Source organism: Crinia signifera, chromosome 11 (assembly GCF_055691185.1).
Source record: "Crinia signifera chromosome 11, ASM5569118v1, whole genome shotgun sequence".
Taxonomy (NCBI): domain Eukaryota; kingdom Metazoa; phylum Chordata; class Amphibia; order Anura; family Myobatrachidae; genus Crinia; species Crinia signifera.
The window spans coordinates 3,239,926-3,265,182 of NC_139227.1; the positions used below are offsets into that span (position 1 = coordinate 3,239,926).

At 44.1% G+C, this 25,257-nt stretch overlaps 1 protein-coding gene across 1 annotated transcript; it reads left to right on the top strand.

Moving 5' to 3' along the window:
* The first annotated feature begins 273 nt into the window (after positions 1–273).
* Positions 274–7,628, top strand: LOC146046403 (uncharacterized). Its single transcript, XM_083165686.1, has 2 exons — positions 274–1,343; positions 5,590–7,628. The coding sequence occupies exons 1-2, from the start codon at positions 882–884 to the stop codon at positions 5,698–5,700; spliced, it is 573 nt and encodes a 190-aa protein (XP_083021812.1). The 5' UTR covers positions 274–881; the 3' UTR covers positions 5,701–7,628.
* Positions 7,629–25,257: the final 17,629 nt, after the last annotated feature.

Here is a 25,257-nt window from a genome sequence, read left to right on the forward strand (position 1 = left end):
AGACAGAGCGCTTAAATCGCCTTTTGTGTATGGGCCTTTAGAGAATTGCCATAGAACCTGAGAAAACCTGATATAATATAGGTTTGCAGATTGTTCTATTCTGATACTGTAACAGTGTTATACATGCTGACCTTTTAAGTCCCCTACTGGCTGCCTCTATGTTCCAGGCACAACCAACCTTTGCTCAGCTTTATCAGTGCTTGATAGCCGTAGTCCAGGGAACACTAAGATGTGGCATGATCGCTATAAGCACAGGTTCCAGCATGCAAAGTTGTGAGTCATAAAGCATTCCTGTGTACCTAATAATCACAAGGCTGGACGAAAGTATTTAGAGGAAGTCGCTACTTCCTACTTGTTCTTGATGTAGTCACAAAAATAGCTGGTTAAAAAGGCATGTTAGACACTGTGTACTGTATCAGAACAAACAGTACTTGTCTACAAGGCGGAGATGAAACTCATTACTGCGGTAAAGAAAGGAAAACCATGAAACTGGCTTTGCACAGTGAAGGGATTTTACAAGCTGACAATCGGAGGTAGAACATATCTTTGACCAATTGCATTCATTTCGGTAGAAGGGGAACACATTGGCCTTTGAAATCCGAATTTCCTCAAATCACTGGATACGTTGAGAAGTGAATAAAAAAAAAGTGTGGAGGAGTGAACCTATTCAAAGGTGAAGATAACAGAACACGTACGTGAGATCATCAATACAAGAGGTAACGGTGAAGACAAACAGACTGTTCTTTGGATACTCTCATTTATATGGTGGCTTTTCAGGACTACATTTTATGGAAATATAATCTAGATAGAAAGGAAAGGCTCTTGCTGAAGACATCACAAATATAACTCAAGACATCTGTTGTAATCTTCCTAAAGAAACAATGTCTACAAATAAATTTAGAAGAGCATATTCTCTACGTCTACCGCGATCCCCCAAACAGGCAACATTTATAGACTCTACTAGAGTTTATGATCGACTAGAGGAGACAGAATGTCACGATGAACTCAATAGTCGAAGTGAAATCTCAGGAACCAAAGAGAACAATAACTTTTCATGGGAAATCCCTCTGATCACTGATGCCCCAAAGCTTCACTATTGCAGGAAGAAGTGGAGTTCTAAAAGTCTGAGATTGCCAAAGACACGTTTGGTGGAAGCAGGGCCTCCTCCCTGCCAACAAGAAGATGCGACTCAGATAAATGAGGATAGCCATGATTTATACCACGACATGGAAAAACCCAACACCACTAATGGACAAAGGCTGTCCGATGATGTAGAGAGTCACAACGATGTAGAAAATGAGGAAGAGAAACAGAAGTGCAAAAAGATGAAACATTACAAAAAGGTAATCTACTTTCATTTCCACCTGCTAGAAGGATTTAGGAATATTTAGGTGGTACTGAGGGTCTAACATAAACCTTAGGGTCCTTCTTAAAGAGAAGGTGAATCAGTGTCAGAGAACTCGAACGGGTCAGTTTGTCTCTCTGTGTCCTAAGTACCATACATAAGACTTTAATCTCCCTTCATACATCAAACATACATGCATGGTTTTCTATGTAGCATCTCTCACACCGCTTATCACAGTAATAGCAAACAGTATTAATAATATTTGTGACTCTTATATATTCTATAAATGCACTTTATGGTCAAATGCAAACTTATGACACTGTAAAATGTGTTATTTCATTACGCCTCAATTCATTTAAATGACCTCTAGCCATTTAAAGTATTGAACAGGTTAATGACAGAGGGTGATGTAATGTAGAGTTGAACTTTGAGTTCATTATTAATAAGTTGATGTGCAGGAGAACATACAGTGACCCTTGAGCCCATTAAATGATCTTTTACTCAAATTCTTCATTTCTTTTTACTTACCCTTTAATGCTTTTTATAGTGTTATTTTCAAACGCTTACCAACAAGTATTTAGTGTAAGCATTTGATTCAGGAAATGTTTGTTACTACTGTGTCATAGAGTATCTGTGTAGTATTAATTGGGGTATTAGTCACTGCTACCAAGCTTTGCATCGCTAATATGAAGAGTGATACTGTTATATAAATGGGATATATTTGTATTGCATACTGTACAGTTGCCTTTCTGAGCACAGTGGGGCCGATTAAGGGCAAGATGCACCCCATAGAAGCCGATGAGCTTCTTAACATGACCCACTGCCGCCCTGCATGGACCCCCGCTACCCTGCACCAATGCACGCTGCCCCCCACCACCACCCTCTTGACCAGTGACCTCCTCCTCCCTGGCCCCTACATCCCTTTCTGGGTGCAGGGAGGAGGATGCAGAGCCCGCAGGGGGATCATCAGCAGGCTGGTAAGGGAGGGAGGGGGAGCCGCTGGGGAGCCACCGGGACCCGCTGCACATCGCCGGGCTCACTGTAAAGGCCAGCTCTAAACGCAACATATGCGATAATTATCTAAGCGGTAGCCAATGACATGCGACGGAGTGAGGCCACGGATGTAAGTGCATCCGCCCTAAGACCCATTCGTACGGGTCCGAATTCAGACCCATTTTGAAGGTGGGGGTCTACGCATGTACAAACCCCCTGTACGAACGGCTTTGGTGAGTATCACAGTCTTAGAGACGTTTACACAGTAAGAGGATGGCCAGGGTCCGGGAGGGGGGTGGCTGCAGGAGAACGCCCAGCATGTTATAGGCGCTTACCTGTTTGCTAGACTGCAAGTATACGCAACCTCGGGAACAGGTGTGAATCAGGCCCAGGATCTCTTCGTCACAATAATCACAGATCTCATCTTTTTTTCTTTAATACCATATTTTATTATGAAACATAATGCAATATACAATAAACACATTTCAAATGGTAGTTGTCCATACAATCAGACATGTTAACACTTCTATGGCAAGAGAACATTGCAGAGCATTGATTAATAAAAGGAGGTCTCCATATTATAGCCTCTGACACATACATGAAGGCTATGCATAACCGGAAGACTAGAACAGAGGGTTTCCATTCGCTACAATTTCCAATTCCTATCATGATGTCATACGAATGCCATTTCTCACTGCATCTCTCATAGAGTGAAGTATGTATATAAGGGAACCTCGTATCCACAAATATTGCAACTGACTTTTCTTTACTTGTTGCAGCCTCTGTCCAGTCCATTTGAAACAATTATTGAACCCTAGGTAGTAATTAAGAAATCGAAATCAGAGTCTTGTAAATCCATCTAGAAAGAATGTTCTTTTTGGAGGCCGCGAGCAATTCATTGAGTGGTAGACGTGTCCCTTTAGATAAGATCGTACCACGATCCCCTGTAGAAATATTACAAAAAGCCCAATATTTTGTTATCTGAAATGTATGTATGTATGTATGTATGTATTTATTTATTTATTATTAATGTGAATATCAGTCCAGAACTGTGGAACTATCGGGCAGTCCCACAAACAATGCATTATATCAGCATTTGGAGAACAACACTTCAAACAGTTTGTATCTGTGGAACATACAGATCTGATCTTTGTTACTGTAAACTTTCAAATGTATAAGCAGAAATTTTAATATTATCCAGTTTAAAAATGAGATGCTACTGATGAAGATTTGTTCTTTATGCCCATAAATTGCCCATACAAGCTGCACTTTCATCATAAAAGCAGCTTATTTACACATTATTGGCCACTAATTGGATCGTACAGGGGCCCAAAACAGTGCTAAATCTAATCTGCATATGATTCACATCTATTAGAAGTCAGCTGTGGTCAGAACACAATACCTCCTGTTATTGTATATGCCATGCCAACGGCGCCGAGAAGGGGAAAGGGGGTATGAATTGCTCAGGCTCGTTGGAGGGGCCCTATGGGAGCACATATGCTGTAACTGCTAAGGGGGATAATTTCCCCCCTGTGCAGCCTCTTCTCCCCCCCTCCCCCCCCCCCCATGTCTGTCTAATTTAAAAATCAACTATTCAAAATCCGTAGCACTGAGCATAACAATACCCCTAAATGATAAACATTTCATTAACAAGGTTTCTCTGGAATTCTGCTATTACCTGAATATACAAACTGATATAAAAAGGGATTTTTTTTCCAGTAGTTTCTAAAATTTCGTCTGATATTAATGATGGAACAGGACTAATAATATAAAGATTCAATTATTGCCTAAAATGTTGCACCTACTACAGACCATACAAACTGAATTTAAATATAATTTCAGGATTTTCAAGTCTTATTTCTGGCACTTTGTTTAGAGAGCATTGCAGGTTCCTGTTTGGGAGAAAATCCCAGTGAGGATTGCAACTGCCTCTTCCTTTGTGATTTCCCCAAATTGTTCTGCGCTCCAGGATTAATGGATGAGTGTTGGGCGTAGGCACTAATGGGGGGTTTAGGGTTAGGTTACGAGGGAGGGGTGCAGAATAGGATTAGGCTACGTCAGCCATGTCCAAACTATGGCCCTCCAGCTGTTGTGAAACTACAAGTCCCATCATGCTTTGCCACAGACTTGCTATTAGGGAGTGCTCAAACTATGGCAAGGCATGCTGGGATGTGTAGTTTCACAAAAGCTGGAGGGGCACTGTTTGGACATGCCTGGGCTAAGTGAAGGTAGCTTTAGGTTTATGCGCTTAGAAGGGGATGGATAGGGTTAGGGATTATATGATCAGCGTTCACCTATTTATGTGGAGCGTTATAAAAATACAATTTCTTTTATGGAGCATGATTGTGGAAATAATATAAGAATGGGGCCTGGTGTAATGTTAGCATCGGTTTTGCTGTGTTGAGGATTCTCACACATCACAGAGGTTCAGAGCTGCCGATCTTTAGGCCTCTTCTTATTCGATTAATGTGACCAGCCTTCCGCTTTATGTTGTACTTCGGTTAGCAATTCTTATGAAAAGCTTAATGTACAAATGTAATAAATGCAGCCCTGATGTCCTCACACTGCAATAGTTGATATTGGCCGTAAATGCAATCAAATTGAGCCATTTTCTGCAGATCTGGATAGTTTATTTGAATGCAAGACACCAGTGTTCAGTAATAGGAGGCTGGCGTTTAATGTGTACAATAATTGTGCATCTCTGCACTGCGTGCACTTCTAGCCTGATAGTGAGGTCAGGGCTCACAGCTTGGTGAACCACCCAGAGGCACTGGCGCCTGACCAACGCATTTCACAATGCACACTTTGTATTCTCAACTGATCACGTTAACCCAATATCCGCTGTAAAACTTGAATATGTTCTTCAATATACTACATTTACATATTATCATACCGAGCAACAAGATGACAGTCAAGTGCAGATTTCAGGGTGCCCCATTGATTATTATTACAGGTATTATTATTATTGTCTGTTTGTCTTCACATTTATTGGCACGCAGTTCATTTCTATGTAGGCTAGTTTAAAATAGCTGAAAAAAAGGCAAATCTAAAACAAGGCTTGAAAACTGATTATAACAGCCGCCCACCAGTGGAGCAGTATAAATAATGCTTGTAATAAAACAACTTATTTATGTTTAATGCTACACAACATATTACATTTCACATTTCAATATAGTTTTCACCCACTATAAATTAACATCTTCATAATAACTAGGAAAATTGTTCTAAATTATTTTCTCGTTTATTTCTAGACCATTGATCGGGCGTTCCGCCGTGGCTGGGGAACATTCATCACTAACATCTACACTATTTCCCTGACAAGAACATCTCAAGATGGCCCCCAACTTGTTAAAGCTTGCTAACTGCTCACAGCATTGCTATAATGTACATCATCTAGTGCAGCTGGGAACCGAGCGGACATCATCTACTGGACCTTATTCATATAGGAATGAAAGTGCAAAATACCAGCAGGACAGAGGAACTGATTCAGAGAATCTGATTATAACCTGCCAAATAATAGCTGACCGGATCATTGGGAAATCAGGCCTCTCGGAATGTGTAAACATCTTCAGACCTAATGAATTCATTCAAAACTACAAGTCTGGATTTTTTTTTTTTAATTACACAATAAAAATAAAGTCTCATATTAAGTATAACATATAATAACTCTTTAGAATTGAAAGAAAACGGTAGCAAAATAATACTCCAGAAACATATTCATCCATGCATTTGATAATTGTAAGGTCTCACCTTGTGCTTTTGTGAGACTGACAGGAATATGTGTATCAGTGTGATTTGTTCATTGCGTCACCATCTTAACGACATGTTAGGATACAAAGCTGAGGACAGCTGTTATTGCCCTGTGCAGTCATTGAGGTGCCGTATGCACAAAGGAGGGTGCACACAATCCACGTTTCAGAATTTGACCGGCTCTGATTAATGTGGGTCTGAGCCTACGAAATCCTGCCCAGTAAGAACCAGTATCAGCTGCTTTTGGACAAGTTTGATTTTGTTTAATTTAATGTTTATAATAATTGTGTTTTTGTATAATTTAAACAAAGATAATATAAAATGACACTATACTGTGCTTTTAAATGTTAATTTTTATTGTACATTGGCGTTTTACAAATACAAGCTTTTATTAAAAAGGAAATCATCACAGTTCACAGCAGATGTAAAATACTGATTGTATAACAGCCACTGTCCCGGGCCCTAAGCTGTCTAAATAGAGCCACAACAATAGTGAATAAGTTGATCCTGCTTCCTGACGCTGAGCAATAACCAGACTGCAGAGGTAGCCTATTAGCAATTGGAAATGGCTGCACATTTGTATAAGATTATGACAGCGTCAAGACAGCATTTTGGGGCAATGTACCTAATATTTGTGTGTGTGTGTGTTACTATCATTTCAATTCTGCCTAAGTCCAGGATATTGTGGCACATACATATACTGCGTCTTGTGCCCTGAGCTAATTCCCTGTAGGCTACTGGACTGCTCTGGATCTGGTTGGGTTTCAGGTGAGCAGTTTGCTGCTTTATCTCAGTCCATGGAAGACACCAACGCAGCAAACTCCTAATATGTACATTACATGGTATTAAATGCCGACTGAATGTTAATGTATTGTGTCATGAAGAAGAACTCATTCATGTTTTAAGCAATGTGACTCAGTCATGTGACTGCCTGCTCCATCAGTGCATTACTCATTACAGTGGTATTTGCCAATAACTCATATGCTTAAAATGTGATTGCTCCTTATCTTTAAGTAATGAATCAATTTTGTATCATTGCAAAATATAATATATGTAAGTAGGTTTGTATGTCTAATGTTCGCACCACAACAAGGTCACTGACTTATGTTATTTTACAAGGAGACGCTGCTAAGTTTTGGTCCCAGCTGAATATGAGGATATATATATATATATATATATATATATATATATATATATATATATATATATATATATACACACACTGTTATGGGGTATCTTTCTGAGCTAATCACCATTCTGAGGGAAAATGTAAGAGTAATGTATGGTCGGCTTCTAATATTATTACAACAGATCAGCTTTGAAGAAGTTACCCCAATAACAGGGTTACAGCATAGTAACCCAACTGATGCGCAGTCTATGATAACACGTAAAAAAAAAATCAGTGGCGCTGGATTCAACTGTGGTATATACTGTACACGAATACATATTAGGTTTGCTATTTATTCAGTATTGCATGAAGATTGCTTGTGTTGTAGTATGAAATGCTGAGAATGGTGAATAAAGAACCATATGAATATAATTCAGTGTTTTCTTGGTCATTAGTAGATATTTTAGTGCCCTGGGTAAGAGAAACAGCTGGTGCTCCTACCCACCTTCCGCCTGGGTGATCGTAGGGGCATGTCTATTTTACGGATGACATCAGACATTTCTCTGTACAAGAGTCACCAGCCCTTCATCCTCTTACCGGTCCTACTTTGGCTAGCTGGCACTATTGCTGTTATCGTCTCAAACCCAGATGCTACTTAACTTGGCCATATACTAGAATGTAGGGAAAAATATAGTGGGCGAAAGGCTGGTGAGCATCAAAGGGAATAGAGATTAAGCACCAACCAATCAGCTGAAATTATTTTTCAAACACAGGCTCTAACATCACAGTTCTGTCTCTCCAAGCTTTGAGAAATGACCCCCGTAGTAACTATACAACTCCTGGAATGCTGTCTCTGAGAACTCACACCAATCAACCATCCTGACATTAAATCAAAGGCAACACCATGCAATAATGACCGTATCCATCCCCTGCCCCAAAGATTGTTGTTAAATAAATAAGCATCTTTTCTATTTATCATCTCCTTACCGCCCATCCTTATCAATCACAACATTAAATGAACATCATTTCCATATAATAGACAGACTAGTCCCCCAGCCAGATGTATCTCTAATCAGTGTCATAGCCAGATTGGGACTAGGAATCAGTATACTAACCACAAGAGCTCACACTTCTTCTCGCTCTCTGATGTTTGTGTGAGCTTTCCTGCTGGTCCCCTGACATTTCTGTTGGATGGCTAAGCGAATAACCATCACTTCATCCAATTTCCCTATGCAGATTTAGTTTGTTGTCCTGAACTAAAATACAGCACAGTGATAAACCATACAGGCTAAGCACATGCTAGATCAATAGAAATAAGTTATATACCGTATATACTCGAGTATAAGCCTACTATTTCAGAACAGTTTTTATGCTGAAAAAGCCCCCCTCAGCTTATACTCGAGTGAGGGTCCCACTTGAGTCAATAAGTTTTCCCAGTTTTTTGTTGTAAAATTAGGTGCCTCGGCTTATATTCGGGTCGACTTATACTCGAGTATATACGGTAAGTTATATTACGGATTATTCCATAACACGGCCTGTTCTTCTCCCGTTCCATCTGCTGTTACCTGCCTCCGTCAGCACACAGTTCCTGCTGGTAGCTTCATCAATCATCACCAGAACCAGTATAAATAACAAGCACTGGGGAGTTTTCCTGGACTGTGGGGGACTTTCAGGTGCGGACGCAAAGAGGCTATTGTACGTATATCGATGTTTATGTACATCGCATGTGTGTGAGCCGCAGTGGGCATGTGCAGCGAGTGATTTACGAGCATGGTTACAGCAAGATTTTAGTCGCAGAGTGATTGACAGGAAGTCAGCACTTGGGGGTGGTAATGGCAATTGGTCAGGCCATTGAAGGCGTGTCACGATTGTTGATGCGGCAGTTTATGCACGCACACACATTAGCAGCTACTGGAGAGGCCTGTCCATCCTGGGAGATCGGCTCCGCCTGAGCAATGGGCATTCTTCTGCATGGTGGGATTTTGTGAATGTAAAACCCAGACTGTGAACAGCCTCTGCGAATTACAGTGTCGCCAGGCCGTTCGCAGAGGGGAGGGAGCGAAGGGGGCGGACAGGGGCGGTGTCGGTGTGGGGACATGGGGGAATGCCCAGCGTTTCATGGATGTCCTCATGAAAATACTGGGCATTACCATGGGTACGTGGGCAGGATAATTACAAATGAAGCTAAATTAGGCCTTGAGGGGTAGATGTATGAAGGGAGGAGAAGTGATACAGTGCCTGGTACTTTATCATCAGCCAATCAGCGCCTGACTGCTAAGTTACAGGCTGGGTTTAAAAAGGGACAGTCAGGAGCTGATTGGCCGGTGATAACGTACCAGGCACTTTATCACTTCTCCATACTGTACCTCCCAACTTCTAGGCTCAGTGAAGAGGGACAAAGGCGCGCACCCAAAATCAAGGGGCATGTCTTGCTGAAAAGGGGCATGGTTTGACACTGTGGGGGCATGGCCCAGAGGCTCTGTGAGCCTCTAGCCATGCCCCCAGCCCCTCTGGCTGCGGGATTAGACGCTGTGCGCATGTGCACAGCGTCTATTTAGTGTCTATTCAGTGGCTCCCGACTGCCCCCCCTGCCACGGGACACCGGACCAAAAACCACGTCATTCCCGTGGGAAGCGGGACTGTTGGGAGGCGGGATTGTTGGAAGGCGTGCTTCTCCTCCCTTATAACTGCTTCATACATCTACCCCTGTGTTCTAATTTGTGACGAAAGGCTTTATAACTGTAGCCAAAATCTTCATTTTCATGGTTGTGGATAAGAAGCGCTACGTCTGAATGGGTAGGTACAGTACACCTGCATCATACATCAGATTTCAGGGAGTTAGTCATACAACGCAAGCCTGAACGGGTTAAACTACTGTTATATTAAACCATTATAGTACTTAGATTTATATGAATCATTATTCCATTGTAATGTCCTCATAAACATAAGACACATGGGGCTATATACAGTATATAGCAGGACACAGTGTATTACTCAGGCACTGAAACCAACAGCTAGTCACTAAAATCCCTGATGTCACATCTTAGGCGTGTCTTTTCCAGAGAAGGACACGTAATAACGCGGATATATAATGTGCTGAAACAGTGCATTGTTTTATAATAATATATTGCATATAAATTGTAACAAGAGACAATTGGGTATGTTCTAAGATAAAGTGGAGAGATATAGTATGTTTCAAAGAAAAAGCAGCTGATCGTTTGGTAGTTTACTTCTCTCCACTTTATCACTCTCTGTGGCTTAGCACATCTGCCCCTTGAAAAGGGAAAAATGGATGGATTTAAAGTACTAACCACAAGGAGGTAACTAGAACGTTGTGATTATCATGGTAAAATATTGAAAGGTCAACCCTTACTGTTACTACAATTCCCATTAGGGAAATAAAGCCGTGTACACACGGCAGCGATATGGGCTGATACCGCTGGCAATATGGTCGCTCAAGGAGACATTGAGCGATATATTGCTCGGCGATATATCACCGGGCGATATATCACCCGTGTGTACGCACCTTAAGAGAGAGAGAGAGGAGAGTGTGAGACAAAAAGGTGTCAGGGGAGCCAGATAAAGAAGTGGGAAAGAAAGAGAGAGATCAGGTGAGGGAGAGAGAGAGAGATATGGGGCTTCAGGGGATGTCAGAGAGAGAGAGAGACAGAATGAAAGGCTGTCAGGGAGAGAGACACAGTGTCATTGAAATAGAGAAAGAGAGTGTGTAAAGGAGATAAATGGAGAGATGCAGTGTCAGGTAGAAAAGAGACAGTGTCAGGAAGAGAGTCTCTGTGAGAGAAACAGTGTCAGGCAGAGAGATAGAGAGGGAGACTGTCAGGGAAAGAAAGAGGGGGAGGGAGAGTACCAGGAAGAGATAGCGATAGTGTCAGGGAGAGAGAGAGAGGGGCATTGTCAGAGAGAGACAGAGGAGAGAGACATTGTCTGGGAGGATAGAAAGAAAGATATGGAAAGAGTATTGGAGAGAATAAGAAGGAGAGAGAAATTGTCAAAGAGGGAGAGAGATACATTGTCGTTGACCCCCAGAAGGGAAAATATCCTGTGTAACTCAGGATTCCGACCGTCAGGGCTTCTGACAGTTGGGATTCCGGTGTCAGAGAAACGTCTGTCGTAATCCCTACTGTCGGTGAGTCATCCGGCACCCTAAAGGCTAAGGGCAATTAAATATAGATGAATAAGATCTTTCACCTCCCATTGCCTCTGAGATTTTTTTATTGAATTCCGGGCAAAACATAGCTCTGAACAAGTCATCTATACAGTACCTTGAATACTCACCTACTTGTCACAACGGGTTGTTGTGGATACACTGTGGGTGGTGGCTCTGATACGGACGGGAGAGGTGGAGAAAGGATCGCCGGTCTGATATACTGCCTTCGCATACGAGAAGTCCCCTAGGAGTTTGGTGAAACTCCCAATCAGAGGTGCGGAGTCTAACTGGGAGGCGGTCTTCACCAGGGATTCCTGCAAGGGAATTTGGACTTCACGGCGTCCACCCAGCAGGTCGCGGCCCTCTAAAGGAAGCCTCCTAGGGTAACTGGAGTACTGGCTGGAACCGGTTGGTATCGATACTTTGGAGATACAGTACGATGGGAACCCGCTGCTGCGGTGAAGCTTCAGATGGTAGCTTGGCGGGATCCAAATATAACGGAACTCAATATAACGGAACTCAGGAGACACACTAGGCAATATGACAGGAATACAGGAATCAGGCTTAGCTTTTAACAGAGTCCAACAGAGGAATTCTGTGCAGCTGAGAGTCAGCTGAAAACTGACCTAAGTCAGCAGAAGCATCAGCACTGGGGAGCAGGCATAGCTAGCTGCCTTTAACCCTCCCCGGGGGTGACATCACTGACCCAACCTCTTAACAGAGGTTATATCTGGTCCTACCCCCCTGCCCGGAAGTGCCACACGCAAGATGGCGGCGCCCATCTTGGGAGCCGGCCACGGGAAACGCCGGACCACCGGGGGGGGGAACAGCCGCCAGACCCTGTCCAGTGAGGAGAGCGGGACCTGCGGGGAAACCCGGCGGTGAAGCAGTGATATCAGCACCCGTCTCTGAGTATGAGACGCAGCGTAACGTCCTGCAGCCGCGGTGAGCCCTGACACTACTCCTTCATCTATTAAGTATACTGAGTTCTTAAAATCAGAATCTAACTGATATTCTTCCTCATCTGAAGAAACATGAGACTTGAAAAAACCTGTCAAATTAATCTGCTCCATTACCAGTTGCTTTCTTCCTGGCCCAGCAGAAGACAGAACCTCTCTAGACCAAATGAAAACACAAATTAGACAGATTCTCTCTTGAAGCTATAGATAGAGCCAATGACCTAGCCAAGGCTGGTACTTCCACAGAGCCTGCTGAAAACCTTCAAAGCTGGTTTCAAATCATGTTTCTCCTCACAGGCAGTACAGAGAGCAAGCTTGTCCCCATTTGCCTGACATCATGTACATAAAATATGTGAATTGGTATTTATTTCTCCAGGTTTAGTATTGGAAATACTCCCTTTTGGTGATACTTTACAAAATACAAAAAAGAAAATATTTCCACAACAGCGGTATTATATTGAGTATTCACAGAACATAGATACTGTTACGATCCACCTCCAGCGGGTCCGTGTTACTCTGCAGTCACTATGTTTTGTGTGGGTTTTGTATTGGTTCACTGGATATGTGTTTTGGGTTTTGCTGATCCACCTTGACTGGTGTTAATGCATACCCTGGTCTTTGGGTGTGGCTGCATGCTAGGCCATGTGGCTGCATGCTTGGCCCTGCCGGTTATAGTTTTTTTAAAGTCTTGTCAGAGTCTTGTTTAAGGCTTGCCAGATTCCTGTTAAAGTTCTAAGTATTCCAGCAGGCACTCCTCCTGGGTGTCCTGTGAAATCCTGCCTGTGTTAGTGTACCATTGCTGCAGTCTGAGAGATCCTGCCAGGTGTCCTGTGAAATCCTGTCTGTGTCAGGGAACCATTGATGCAGTCTGAGAGATTTTGCCGGGTGTCCTGTGAAGTCCTGCCTGTGTCAGTGTACCATTGCTGCAGTCTGAGAGACCCTGTCTGAACACAGACCCTGTCTGAACAAGAGATAATTGCTCTTTACCGTCTCCTGCAGTTTCTCTGCTGTCCATTGCTATCATACATCTGTGTGGAGTTATATGGTCTCTCTTACTTATGTTTTTGTCATCCAGCTTCACATGGGTTGTTTTATATATTCTTAACATCTTCATGCATTGTTGCACTTATGAGGTCAGCCTGGACATATTATGTTTAACACCTTCCTACATTTCTGCACTCATAAGTTTAGCTGGGAAGTATTATTTCTACGTATAACATCATCTTGCATTGTTGCATTCATGGTAGTTCGGTGGAGGATTGTTTCCCTACTTTCCACCTAACTACCTTTTCTGTAATTGATCTACATAGGGGTCACTTGTGGTTTAGGGTTTTAGCTAGCTCTTCTCTTGTCCGCTCTGGAGGCGTTGGTCACCTTGTTTCCTTGCAAAGTCCTGGTGGCACCGGGGTTGGGGTGAACCTAATTTACCCCTTCAAACATGGCTATTATAGGGGAAGCCTTAGCTCTGCAGGTGCCTATAACCTCTGGAGGTATTAACAGAGTCAGGGCCAGGCTCGAGGTGCTCTGTGGCTACCCCATCCCAGCCACAGAGGCACATTTCTGGTTTAACCCCAAGTTCACCTCTGAGAATCCTAACAAATACAGAGAAAATATCTGAATAGAAATATGAAAACTTGTCCCAGACTTCCAGCCATGTGAAGTCCCTGAGAGGATTGGGAAAAGAGGAGCTTCCCTGCAGTTATCCACTGATCCTTGAGCTCTACAACCTCCTGCATCTCCTCTAGACTGCTTTATGGGCAGCTGTGTCCCATAACATAACCATTTTATTAAGGGCAGGCCTTGGGTACATATTCTGACTAGGGGAATGTTGTCATAGATCCAGCCATTCTTCTTTCACTCTCCATGATGACCTGGTGGCTTCCAGATGCAGGCCAACGTAATGTGCAATGGCGGGCAGCTGTAGACAGGACTCTGGTGCTGCTCTCTGCATGTTTCCTCATAGTGGCTCCAGCATGCACCAATCCTGTTTATCTCAGGGTTGCCTACTTTTGAATATTCATTTCAGGGAGAAAAGTAAAAGGCATGGGGCGGTCCTTGCGTCGTCAGGAGGTGGTCCTTGCATCATCAGGGGGCGGTCCTTGCGTCATCAGGGGCAGTCCCTGTGTCATAAGGGGGCAGGCTGTGAGTCATAAGGGGGCAGGGCGTGAGTCACAAGGGGGCAGGGCGTGAGTCACAAGGGGGCAGGGCGTGCGTCACATTGGGGTGGGCCATGCATTGTCATGGGCTCATTTTTGGTATGAGTTTCATGTTAAATCTGCGTGCAACACAAAATTTACTGACATCAGAAGTTTGTATGTTAAATGTCCTCAGCGCTGTCCAGTTCCCAGACTAGGGACAATAGTGCAGCAGCCAGTGGTGGCGGGGAGGCTGGGAGACACCTCCTCTCCTTCCTTTCCCCCCACTCACAGCCTCCGACACCCGCTCCCCCGATCAGGAGCAATCAGGCAGGCACTAGTGAGTGCGTGCTGCTAGAGCTGCTGAATGAGTGTACCCTGCACCTGGATCCGGTCTCAGAGGGAGAGATGCAGGGAGCGGCTCCTGTGTGTGTGACAGCGGGTGAGCGACAAGAACTTCTTACCCCGGTCCCCGAAGTTCTCCTTGCCAGTCTGCACTGTCGTCGGGACGGCGGCATCATCACGCCGGCAGCGTGATCTAGCGCATGCGCAGTACGTATTGCGGAAGATCACGCTACGGCTGCGGGAGAAAAGGGTCCTCTCCCGGGAGTCCGGGAGATGTCCCAGGATTCCGGGAGTCTCACGGACATTCCGGGAGAGTCGGCAACCCTGGTTTATCTGCTCCTTTTAAACACCTACTTCTCCCAGACAAGTTCGGCTACTTTATGTTCTCCCATCGGCCATCCAACCCACACATCCCAGCTAAATATTAGCCCTAAGCTGGCAAGACCTCTGTGCTGCTGGAACTTGTAGTTAATCAGGGGTAATGTAATTGGAAGTCTGGAGGACTTCTGTATAGCCAAGGGATGGGGAACCTAAGGCCCTCCAGCTGTTGTGGAACTACACATCCCAGCATGCCTTGTTACAGTTTTGCTATGTGGCCATGCTGCAACTGTTGCATGGCATGCTGGGATGTGTAGTTGAACAACATGTGGAAGGCCAAAGGTTCCCCATCCCTGGTATAGCCCATTAGGACTGCCGGTGGGTCGGTGGGATGGTCACTGTTGTACTTGTTTTTTTCCTTTTTGTTTGCAAGAAAATGATTTTCCGAAGTCTATTTCTGTATGTTGTTTGTATTGGTTTCTGTGTACACTAAGTATTATCAGTATCTTTCTCATATTAATCTTATTAAACTTACTTTTAGAAGATTGTGCTCTGTGATTCTTTTTAGGGCCTAATTCAGCTTGGCTCAGTCGGCAGCGTACATTAGCTGTCTAGCAATGCCGCCTCCCTGTACGTCTACCCTCCGCTGTGCGAATCCCTTCACGTGATCTGAAACATTGTCTATACCACCGTATTGTGACATTTTAAACTGTAGAATTCTGTTTTTAAAATTGTTTAGAATACGGTAAGTTTTATTATATTCCTCTATATACTGCAGTGATTTGGGAGTATAACGACTCCGGTATTATGTACTAAGAGTGTTCCCAGATAGGTTTCTTATTTCTAATCCTCCCACACATATTTTTCTTTGTTTGGAGTTCAGCACTGAGGTTAGAGACACATTTATCTCACCACTTAGCTGAATACAGACCTGGATATTTGCACAACACCAGCTCCTTTTTCTTTTATGGTTCTTCATCATGTGAAGAATAGAACCGTATACCAGAAAGAATCTTACTTCATTTGGCAGAATAAATTCTAATACAATACTAAGGGGGTTATTCTGATTCACTCGGAAAGGCACAATCACTCTCTAATGGACAAAACCATGTGCACTGCAGGTGGGGTTGATGTAACATGTGCAGAGAGAGTTAGATTTGGGTGTTTTATTGTTTGTGTGCAGGGTAAATACTGGCTGCTTTATTTTTTACACTGCAATATAGATCTCAGTTTGAAGTACAAACCTCACCCAAATCTAACTCTCTCTGCACATGTCACATCTGCCCCACCTGCAGTGCACATGGTTTTGTCCATTAGAGAGTGATTCTGCCTTTCCAAGTGAACCAGAATAACCCCTTAAGTTTCACCGTTTATCAATAAGGGGTGAGCTAAAGCTGGGCATACACTAGGGCGACTTCTCCCCTCGGACAACTCGCCCATGATCCCCCCTTAGGACGCCAGTGACCTTCCGAACAGCAGGATCGTATGTGATATTTCGCATGATATCCCAACCCTGCCTGGTTTGGAAGCAATCGGAACACATTGCTTCTGCAGCCGGGGTGACTTGCAGGCTATGGTGCATGCCCATGGGAGGGTGCATCCCATCGGTCCTTCTATTAATCACATGCAATTTGGATGCTTGCGGTGATCAATTGCATGAATAGAGCCCAAATTGCACGTGAATCACCCTAGTGTATGGGGGCCTTTACACACATCTGATTCATTGGCATAAGCAGCACACAGTGAACAGGTTTTCTTCTTACATTATAAAACTGAAGATGTTATTTATAAGGAAGAGGAATGTTTGAAGTCATTCCAAGACCTGACCACAAATGGGTAAGACTAGATTTGGCATAATATTTACTAAAACAACAGTTTGTACTTACAGAATATATTTATTTGTTTTGAGGTTCCAGTTACATTATAGGGTATACTGGCACTTCCCCTCTGGCGCTGCCTCTCCTGCTGTTGCCACACTGGGTGGTGGAGTGGGGTTATCACTGCTCCCTGTCTGCACCCTCCAAATGATCCCGCAAGACACTCATTTCATTCCACTGAGTAGCATGTGCTGAGCTGGTAGCGGGCCCCGGCTCCTCCAGCAGACCCGGGCCACGGTAAAAAGTACCCACTCCTTCCCCTCTCAACGGCCCTGTGGATGGGTTATACATGCCTATATGCCGTTGGCCTCACCGCCTCCACTTCTCACAATAGGAACAGTTACGGATTAGGTATGAAATCCCGACAGTCAAAATCCCGACAAGGACAAAATACCGACATATAGAATGTACAGGTGAAACTGTCAACATGACATTTAAAATACCGACAAGGACAAAATCCCGACATTTAAAATCCAGACAAGGTCAAAATACATATAGAATGTGCAGGTGAAACTGTCAACATGACTTTGGGTCGACAGGTCACGAGGTCAACATGGGTTTTTCCACTGTTTTTTTACCCGAATGTCGACACAGTCGACATGGACACAGTTGGAGGTGAACCGCAGCCCCTCGCAATGCTTCGAGCACGGTGCCTCGCTGCGCTCGGCACACTCTTTTATTCTCCCACCACGCCCTAGTGGATGGTAGGGCATGAAATACCGCCTGTCGGCACATGTCGGGTGAAAAAACAGTGAAAAAAAATGTCGACCTCGCGACCTGTCGACCCAAAGACTTGTTGATAGTTTCACCTGTACATTCTATGTCGGTATTTTGACGTTGTCGGGATTTTAAATGTCGGGATTGTGTCCTTGTCGGTATTATGACCCTGTCGGGATTTTGACTGCATCCCACATTTACAGCTCCAGGCCCATTAGATCCTTAATCCGGTCCGGCCACAGCATATCAGCGTGTTATCATGTACCGCACACCGGCCAATCATACCCCTTCTCCCCATAACAAAGATGAATACATCGACCCCTCAATGCAAAGTCACTATCTCCTGGTATGAGACCCTTCTGTAAGTATTTCTAATGTAATTATTGTATTATAGATGTTGAATGTGTTTGGGAGGGCGAGTCATAGATCTGCTCGGTTCCAACAACCCCATAATTGATGCTTACAGAGGATGATTTAGATCTCATGGGGGAAGGACACCGATTTGAGGCCCCCTCTAAAGTAGATGAGCACTCCTACCCCCTTTAACAGCACACTGGGCTCCTGCAACCCCTCCCCAGCAGGACAGCAGCACCACCCGGATCAGGACACCAGTGCAGCGGTTCCCGAAAGGCCCTCCACTGTTCCCGGACACCATCACAGCAGGTTCCCTCACCCCCCCCCCCTAATCAGGACAACAACGCAGTGGGGTCTTGACCCCCCACCTCAGGACACGAGCACAGTAAGCCCCTGCACCCATCTACCCCAATTGCGACAACAGCACAGCAGGCTTCTGCATTCCCCCCTTCCCCCCATCAGGACACCAGGGCTGCAGGCTCCTTGGTGATGATACATCAGACACATTTGTCTTTCGCAATTCACTTGCAAATTTACACAAAGGGATGTTTTTCTTCCTCACTGGGTGGCGACTCTCTAATATCAGTCATCTGCAACTTTGCAAATCAGCGATCGACTCTGAATCAGGCTGTGTGTGTGTGTGTGGGACTTATGTTATGTTATGCATGCACATTTTTGCTATACATGTTTGCTGAATGATTAGTCCAATAAAAGTGCAATGGAGTTTAAAAGAGCCGTATGCATCCCTCCTAACTGTCACAATTTTTCGCAGGATGGTCCTGTGTTTTTGGGGACTGTTCCACTCGGGGCTGGCAGTGTCCCATGGTGGGGAAAGAGGGGCAGTCAGTTTACATTAAATGTGACATAGGTATTAAGCGTACTTCCGAAAGACCTTTTTCAGATTTGTAAGCAATGCTGATGTTCTGATCCCGGGGCAGCAGATATATGACCATAAAAATATATCTTCGTGTTTTCAGGAAATATACTTCTAACATCCCACTGCAGTCCTGCATATAACCTAAACACAAAGATGAATCATTATCCGAATACTTTCTCTCTTTACAGTGGCTTAAACTCTTTAGACTTTACTCCAATTAATTCTAATGTTGGAACCCTCGGAACAGTCCGCATTATTTTGTGATCAGGTGATTGGAATTGGACTATGGGCCAGACGTATCAAGTTTGAAAAGGTGATCAAATGGAGAGTGATTAACAACCAGCCAATCAGCTCATACCTGTCATTTTTCAAACCCAGCCTGTAACATGACAGGTAGAAGCTGATTGGCTGGTTGTTTTTCACTCTCCACTTTATCACTTTTTCAAGCTTGATACTGTACATCTGGCCCTAGGTGAGACTTTCAAGACCCTTTTAGCCTGGTCTTACTCACTCTGTGCTGGGTTTTGTTCTTTGTAATCATCATTTTTATTAAGAATATAACCATCGTATGAATGATTTAACCAGGGGCGGTGATGGAGCACAGAGCCAATAGTCCAATATATTGAATAGTTGTGGGAATACAGATGAACTGTTGAAGGAGAGTGGAATGATGATGTCCTTAAGAGAGTTCGAATGTGCAAAAAGACAAAAAAAAAAAACCGCACCATGAGAGCATAAAGAAAAGTAATATCACGTCCAGTGGGTAGGAGTTACATAGATGACATATTTTTGTTTTTTTCTTCTGTGTTGGTTATACTGTATATATAAACAATGTGAGAGCTGCTCAATCAAACTAGTAATGCCCCTCAGGTGCCGCAAATGAGGGGGATTTAACCCCAGCACAGCAAAAGGGCAATAGTAATGGTACTGGCACTGATATACTGTAGTCTGATCTTGGTTTTCAAACTTCTTCAAGACTTTTGCGAGGTCATATGGCCTGATTCAAACCTTCCTGCTGGGCTGTGAGTTTTCGGAGCCCAGGTAAACGCTGCCCCGACGTGCACCCCCGTCCCTTTAAATGGCTGTGAACGCATTCGCAACCATGTACACTGGGGAAAATCACTCACCATCAAATGATTTTCCCCCTGGTCGCAAGCGCCGATTAAGTCTCGACTCACTCAGTGCTGCGAAGGCCATGGTGAGGAGGCCACGGACGATGTCAGAGGCTCTCCCTCCCAGCGACTGGGGAACGTCTGCATTATCTGGGGCACCCAGCAAGTCCTAGAGTTTTAATCTGGATACACACTATAAAATTATCAATTGGTTGGAATGAAAATCTGGAAATTTCTGTGAGCAAATGACAACTGACTGTTTGCTCCCGAACATGATAAACAGCCAAAAATAGTCAGATAGGTTAAATGGACAAATAGGTTAAAGCCTTTTGAGTTAAGGAATTTATGCAAACGTTTTTGTCCATTTTCCAGCTTTTAAGAGCGAATGGTTCATTTTAATTTGTTCCCAGACATGACCAGATTTTAGTTCCAATCAGCCAGATTGGAAAGATAATCTTATAGTGTGTACCCAGTTTAATGTGTGATTATCGGATACATTTTGACCTTTTTAGTTTTTGATGCGCGCTCCTGAGTAGTAGCCAGTACTTTTTGCACTAGATCACATTGCATCTAGTTCAAATTGCACGCTGTTGTAGTTTATTGCATGCAATTTGAACTAGTTGCAATAAGGGTGGCCAATCCCGGGATTTGGCCTTAAAAAGTCTGGGATTTCAATCCCGGGATTGGAGAATTCAATCCCGGAATTTCGGGATTAGACTGCGCATGCCGGGCAGCATCTGAGCACTGGCCTGCGCAGCGTGATGGTGCGGCCTGCGCAGCGTGACGATCATGCTGCGCAGGCCAGGCATGCTGCCCACACTGCTGCCAGTGTCACCCCTTCTCCTGGCTGCCCGCCCTTCACTGACACCGGCCCGCTCCTTCACCTGCACCTTCCAGTTCCTCCCTGCTTCTTATCCGGCTGCAGTGCTCATGAGGAGGTGCACGCTCCCGGAGGCACCGTGCACCTCCTAACCCACTCCACTCCCGCCTGCCTCCCAATGTAAGTAAATGTGCGGGTCGGCCGGTGTGGGGGTGGGTATTAGTTACACGCCTGCGAACTAGTGATGCCAATCCCAGGATTCCAGGAATACCGGGATTGAGCATTTTTCAATCCCGGTTTCCCGGGATTGTAAAAAATGCCCCGGTATTGGCATCCCTAGTTGCAATGATGTGCAAAGCACACATCACACCATGTATGAGCACCTTAACTCATTCCCTAATACAAATCTCTGCTTGTACCTTGGAGTCCCTTGCACTGGCTCCCTTATAATGATTAACCAAACCTGTTACAGCATCGATGATTCTCTCCCTGCACTGCAAATTAGTTTGGAATTGTTTCCTTGCATCATTTTTATGCTTTCTTGTGTTGTCCTTACAAATATAAATGATTCTAATAGGATTGCAGTACTGCTACGCTAACCAAGACGATTAGAATATTGTGGGTTTATGTTTCATGCATTGTGATCTAGATTAGACCTAGCTTATAACAGTTAGCGATCAAATCTCTCAAAAACCTCAAACTCTCAAAGTCTGCCCCCTATCCACAGTTATCTAGCAATACATTCTAAGGTATTCCAAGAACTTCTCATTCCTGGTATGATGCAATATTGAAGGGCTGAGTTTGATACTTCTACACCCGGGAAATGGCCCGGTTTGCCAGTGGGCTGGCCCAAAACTCTTTAAAAAGGGGCCGGCCGCGCTCCCGCCTGGGCTGGCTGGGCCGTGGGCAGCGGCCGCAGCACTTTGCCCAAAATCCAAAATGGCCACGGGAGGCTGCTGTGCATGCGCGCACAGCACTTCCCAGGGCCTTCAAGCGGCACAGCATCTCCCAGAAAGAAGAAGGGTGATACCTGCTTCAATATCAGAATCAACACCGGTTAAACTGGACATCAATTTGCCAAATCCTCTTAAATTACAACTCTTGTCTGCCATTACATTTTAATAACAAGGCCACAGTCTTAAGTATCTGGAATGACTGGACCAGCTAGTATGAACATCTGTATTGGCAATCTACTGTACCTGGCACTCTCATATTTATAATTACAGACTTTCACAAATGGAATTCATTATTAATGATGTGCCAGGCTAAAGTAACAGCTCTGAGGAGGACGCTGAATGTATTTTAGATGTTCCCAGTTAAAATCCCTACCAACGCCATCTTCCCCCTCATATGGCAATTTTCAAACATTTATTTGAATAGGACAATGCCTAAGGATGAGTCTTTCCACTTTTATCAATTCCTAATTTTCAATGTAAATGATATGCCACTCACCTCACTTTAGGTATAATGGCACATTTTGCCGGGTGCTAGATTTTGGGTCTCCATTAAATTTACTTTGACTACTTTGGGTTTAAGTCTCCTTGCAGCCACCATATAACCGGACACCAGAGTTCCTGCAGTAGTCTGGGACAGGCAGACACACACGCACGTTATCTAGATTCTGAAACTCCTGACCAGTTACTAGCATGCAGAGATTACACCACGGATGTTAGTCCCCTAAGAGGTTTAACATCCTTTCAGGAAAAGTTCAAGTAAAACACCGGATTCCTGGGGATAAATGTAGTGAGCTCCCAGGCATCGGCTGCGTGTGACGGAGATCAATCTTGGTTGATGTCGTCCATTTTCATGTGTCATTTTTTTAATGTCACATCAGAGACTAACAATTTGCGCATAAGGAGGAGCCTAATTTATAGCAGGATATGTGCCTCATACTTTTCTTGTAATAAATACCTATATATGGCCTATATAAAGTTGTTTGGTTGTTATTTACAGTGACAATGTACTAAGATGGGCTGCAGCGTCAAACTCTCGTTTGCGGACAATATACTGTAGCCCTGGTTCATGAGATAATGAAGCATCACCGCCAGCTGTTTGGGCGTGAGACTGTATATCTACACGCATGAAGAATGCAATATGGCAGAAAATGGTGACAGCAGTCACCGCAGAAGGGTTTCTATGCAGGATGGAGGCTATATGACATCAAGTGCTGTGTCAAGGTGAAGATGTCGAAGGAGGTGAGGGCAGCACGGCTTGTATAGCCAGTAGCCAGTATAGCCAGCTCCGGGCTCTTTGAGCTAGTCCTGGTTTCACGAATACTTGGTAAAAATTAAATAGGGTCCCCCTGTATTCAAGAATCCAGCACCAGGCTCTTGGACCGGTCATGGTTACAAACAAATACAGGGGACAAAAAAATAGGGGTCCCCCAATCCTGGGGGTGAAGCAGGAACACCTGACGCATACCCTCCAACTGTACCATTTTAGCCGGTACAGTACTGTTTTTAACAGTCTGTACCGGCTAAAATTAAATGTACAGATTGTACCGATTTTTAAAAGCTGTGGCTGAGGGATTCTGGGAGATGTAGTTAATAACATTGCCGACTGCTCCCCAGGGAATATGAGGGAGTGGCCGGCCAGGACTACATCTCCCAGGGTGCACGTCGGTGGGACGTGCAGGCGTGCCTCCCCCTGCTCAGGGAGAGTCTGGTTGGGGGACATCATGGCTGTGGGGGGCTGCGTGTGCGAGCTGCTCACCCCTCCCAGCTCCCTCTTCCATTGCAGCCGGGACCTGCTCGCCCCCTCTGATGGGCTGATATGGGTGGGAGGACACAGATGCCGGGGCTCGCAGAGTAGCCACCGGTGATACACACGTGTGTGCGCGCGCATGCAGTGTGTGTGTCAGTTTCAGTTTGGGATGTGTAGTGGTCTAGTGGAAAGAGTCAAGACCACCCCCCCTTTATAGATGGTCACGCCCACTTCCTATGGCCACACCCCCTGGCATATAACGATTTTTGCATTGGAGTTGTTGGAGGGTAACCCGACCCGTTTCACTGCTTTCTGCAGCTTTATCAAAGGTGTCTGATAGGGGTGCAGGTTGGAGTATAAATACCCTTCCTAATCAGCAATCAGTTAGCATGTGTGTAAAAGGAGACACTTGCAAAAAATGCACTTTCTATTTAGAATAATCAGTATATGGAGGCAGACGTATATATAATATTAATAAGTTTTATTACAGTCATAGAAGATTCAGAAAATTATATGAACAGTAACAGTTAGATAAAATCAAAGTAATAAAGAGAGGACCGGACATACCTTTACTTCCGGTCACATGATAATCGCTAGTATCAAATATTATGTAGTGTGTTAAAGTGATTTAAAGTGAACTTAGCAGGATGAGAAGTAAAGGTATATAGGTGGAATCCTTGCGTTAATATGGGTGTTTATTCTTGGTGGCAAATAAACCAAGGGAGGATCGTGAATCCGCAAATATAAGTCACTGGAAAGCATTTGCGTTACACTCCTCCCTCCTAAGATCACTTCCGCCGTCTTCCCGGAAGTAAACGGACGGCGGAAGGGAGTACCTGTATCAATGGAGCGTGCCGTGCACTTCAGCTTGCGCAGCCGCTGTTAGATATGCATATAACAGACGGCGCTGCACCCTCAGAGCTATGTCTTCTACGATATCACAATGCGCAACAAGTCTGGTGGAACGCACCAATATTAAAGGGGAAGCAAAGAAAAAAAAAAATATATATATATATTTTTTTATGCTCTATAGTGTTTATTCTCTGCACTACTCCACTGTTTTCACTGCTTGATACAGTGGTATTGCCGGTGGTGATCATGAGGAAAACGCAAACACTTGCTAATGTTTAACCTATAAATGAGCACACGATAACGGTCCACATATTAAAATGAATATATTGTTACGCATATAGTATACAGTGACAGTTGTTTGGGGTGCAAGGAAGTCTTTTTCTGCAAGACCACACCCTCTTTCTGGGGTATGGGGGGGGGCTCACTGCCCATACCAACCAATCAGATTCTGTCTACCAGGGCTTACAATTGAACTAATAGGATGTACTGACAGTGACCAAAAGGAGCAATAAACATTACAAGAAGATCAGAGACAAAGATATTTATTGGAAGAATTTGATTTGGAAATACAACATTATAGATAATACAAGTCAAATACAAAGTGGTTAAAATAAAACTAATAAGTTTAACAAAATTAATTATACATCTTATCATAAAACCCGTTTTATGCAGTTAACCTTTTTATTCATTTGCCTAGCATAGGTGTTCAAATACAAGGAGATGATAATTGTTTAATTGCCACAAGAATTGCTCAATTGAAATACTCAGCTTGTCCTTTGCCTGTCCCACTTTGTATCCATCTGCTAAAGGGTGTGTGTGGGGGG

Excerpts from the sequence above, each read along its gene's own strand:
- LOC146046403 (XM_083165686.1), top strand. The coding sequence starts at position 882 with ATGTCTACAAATAAATTTAGAAGAGCATATTCTCTACGTCTACCGCGA. Across the intron at positions 1,344-5,589 it reads AGATGAAACATTACAAAAAG|ACCATTGATCGGGCGTTCCG; the intron begins GTAATCTACTTT and ends GTTTATTTCTAG.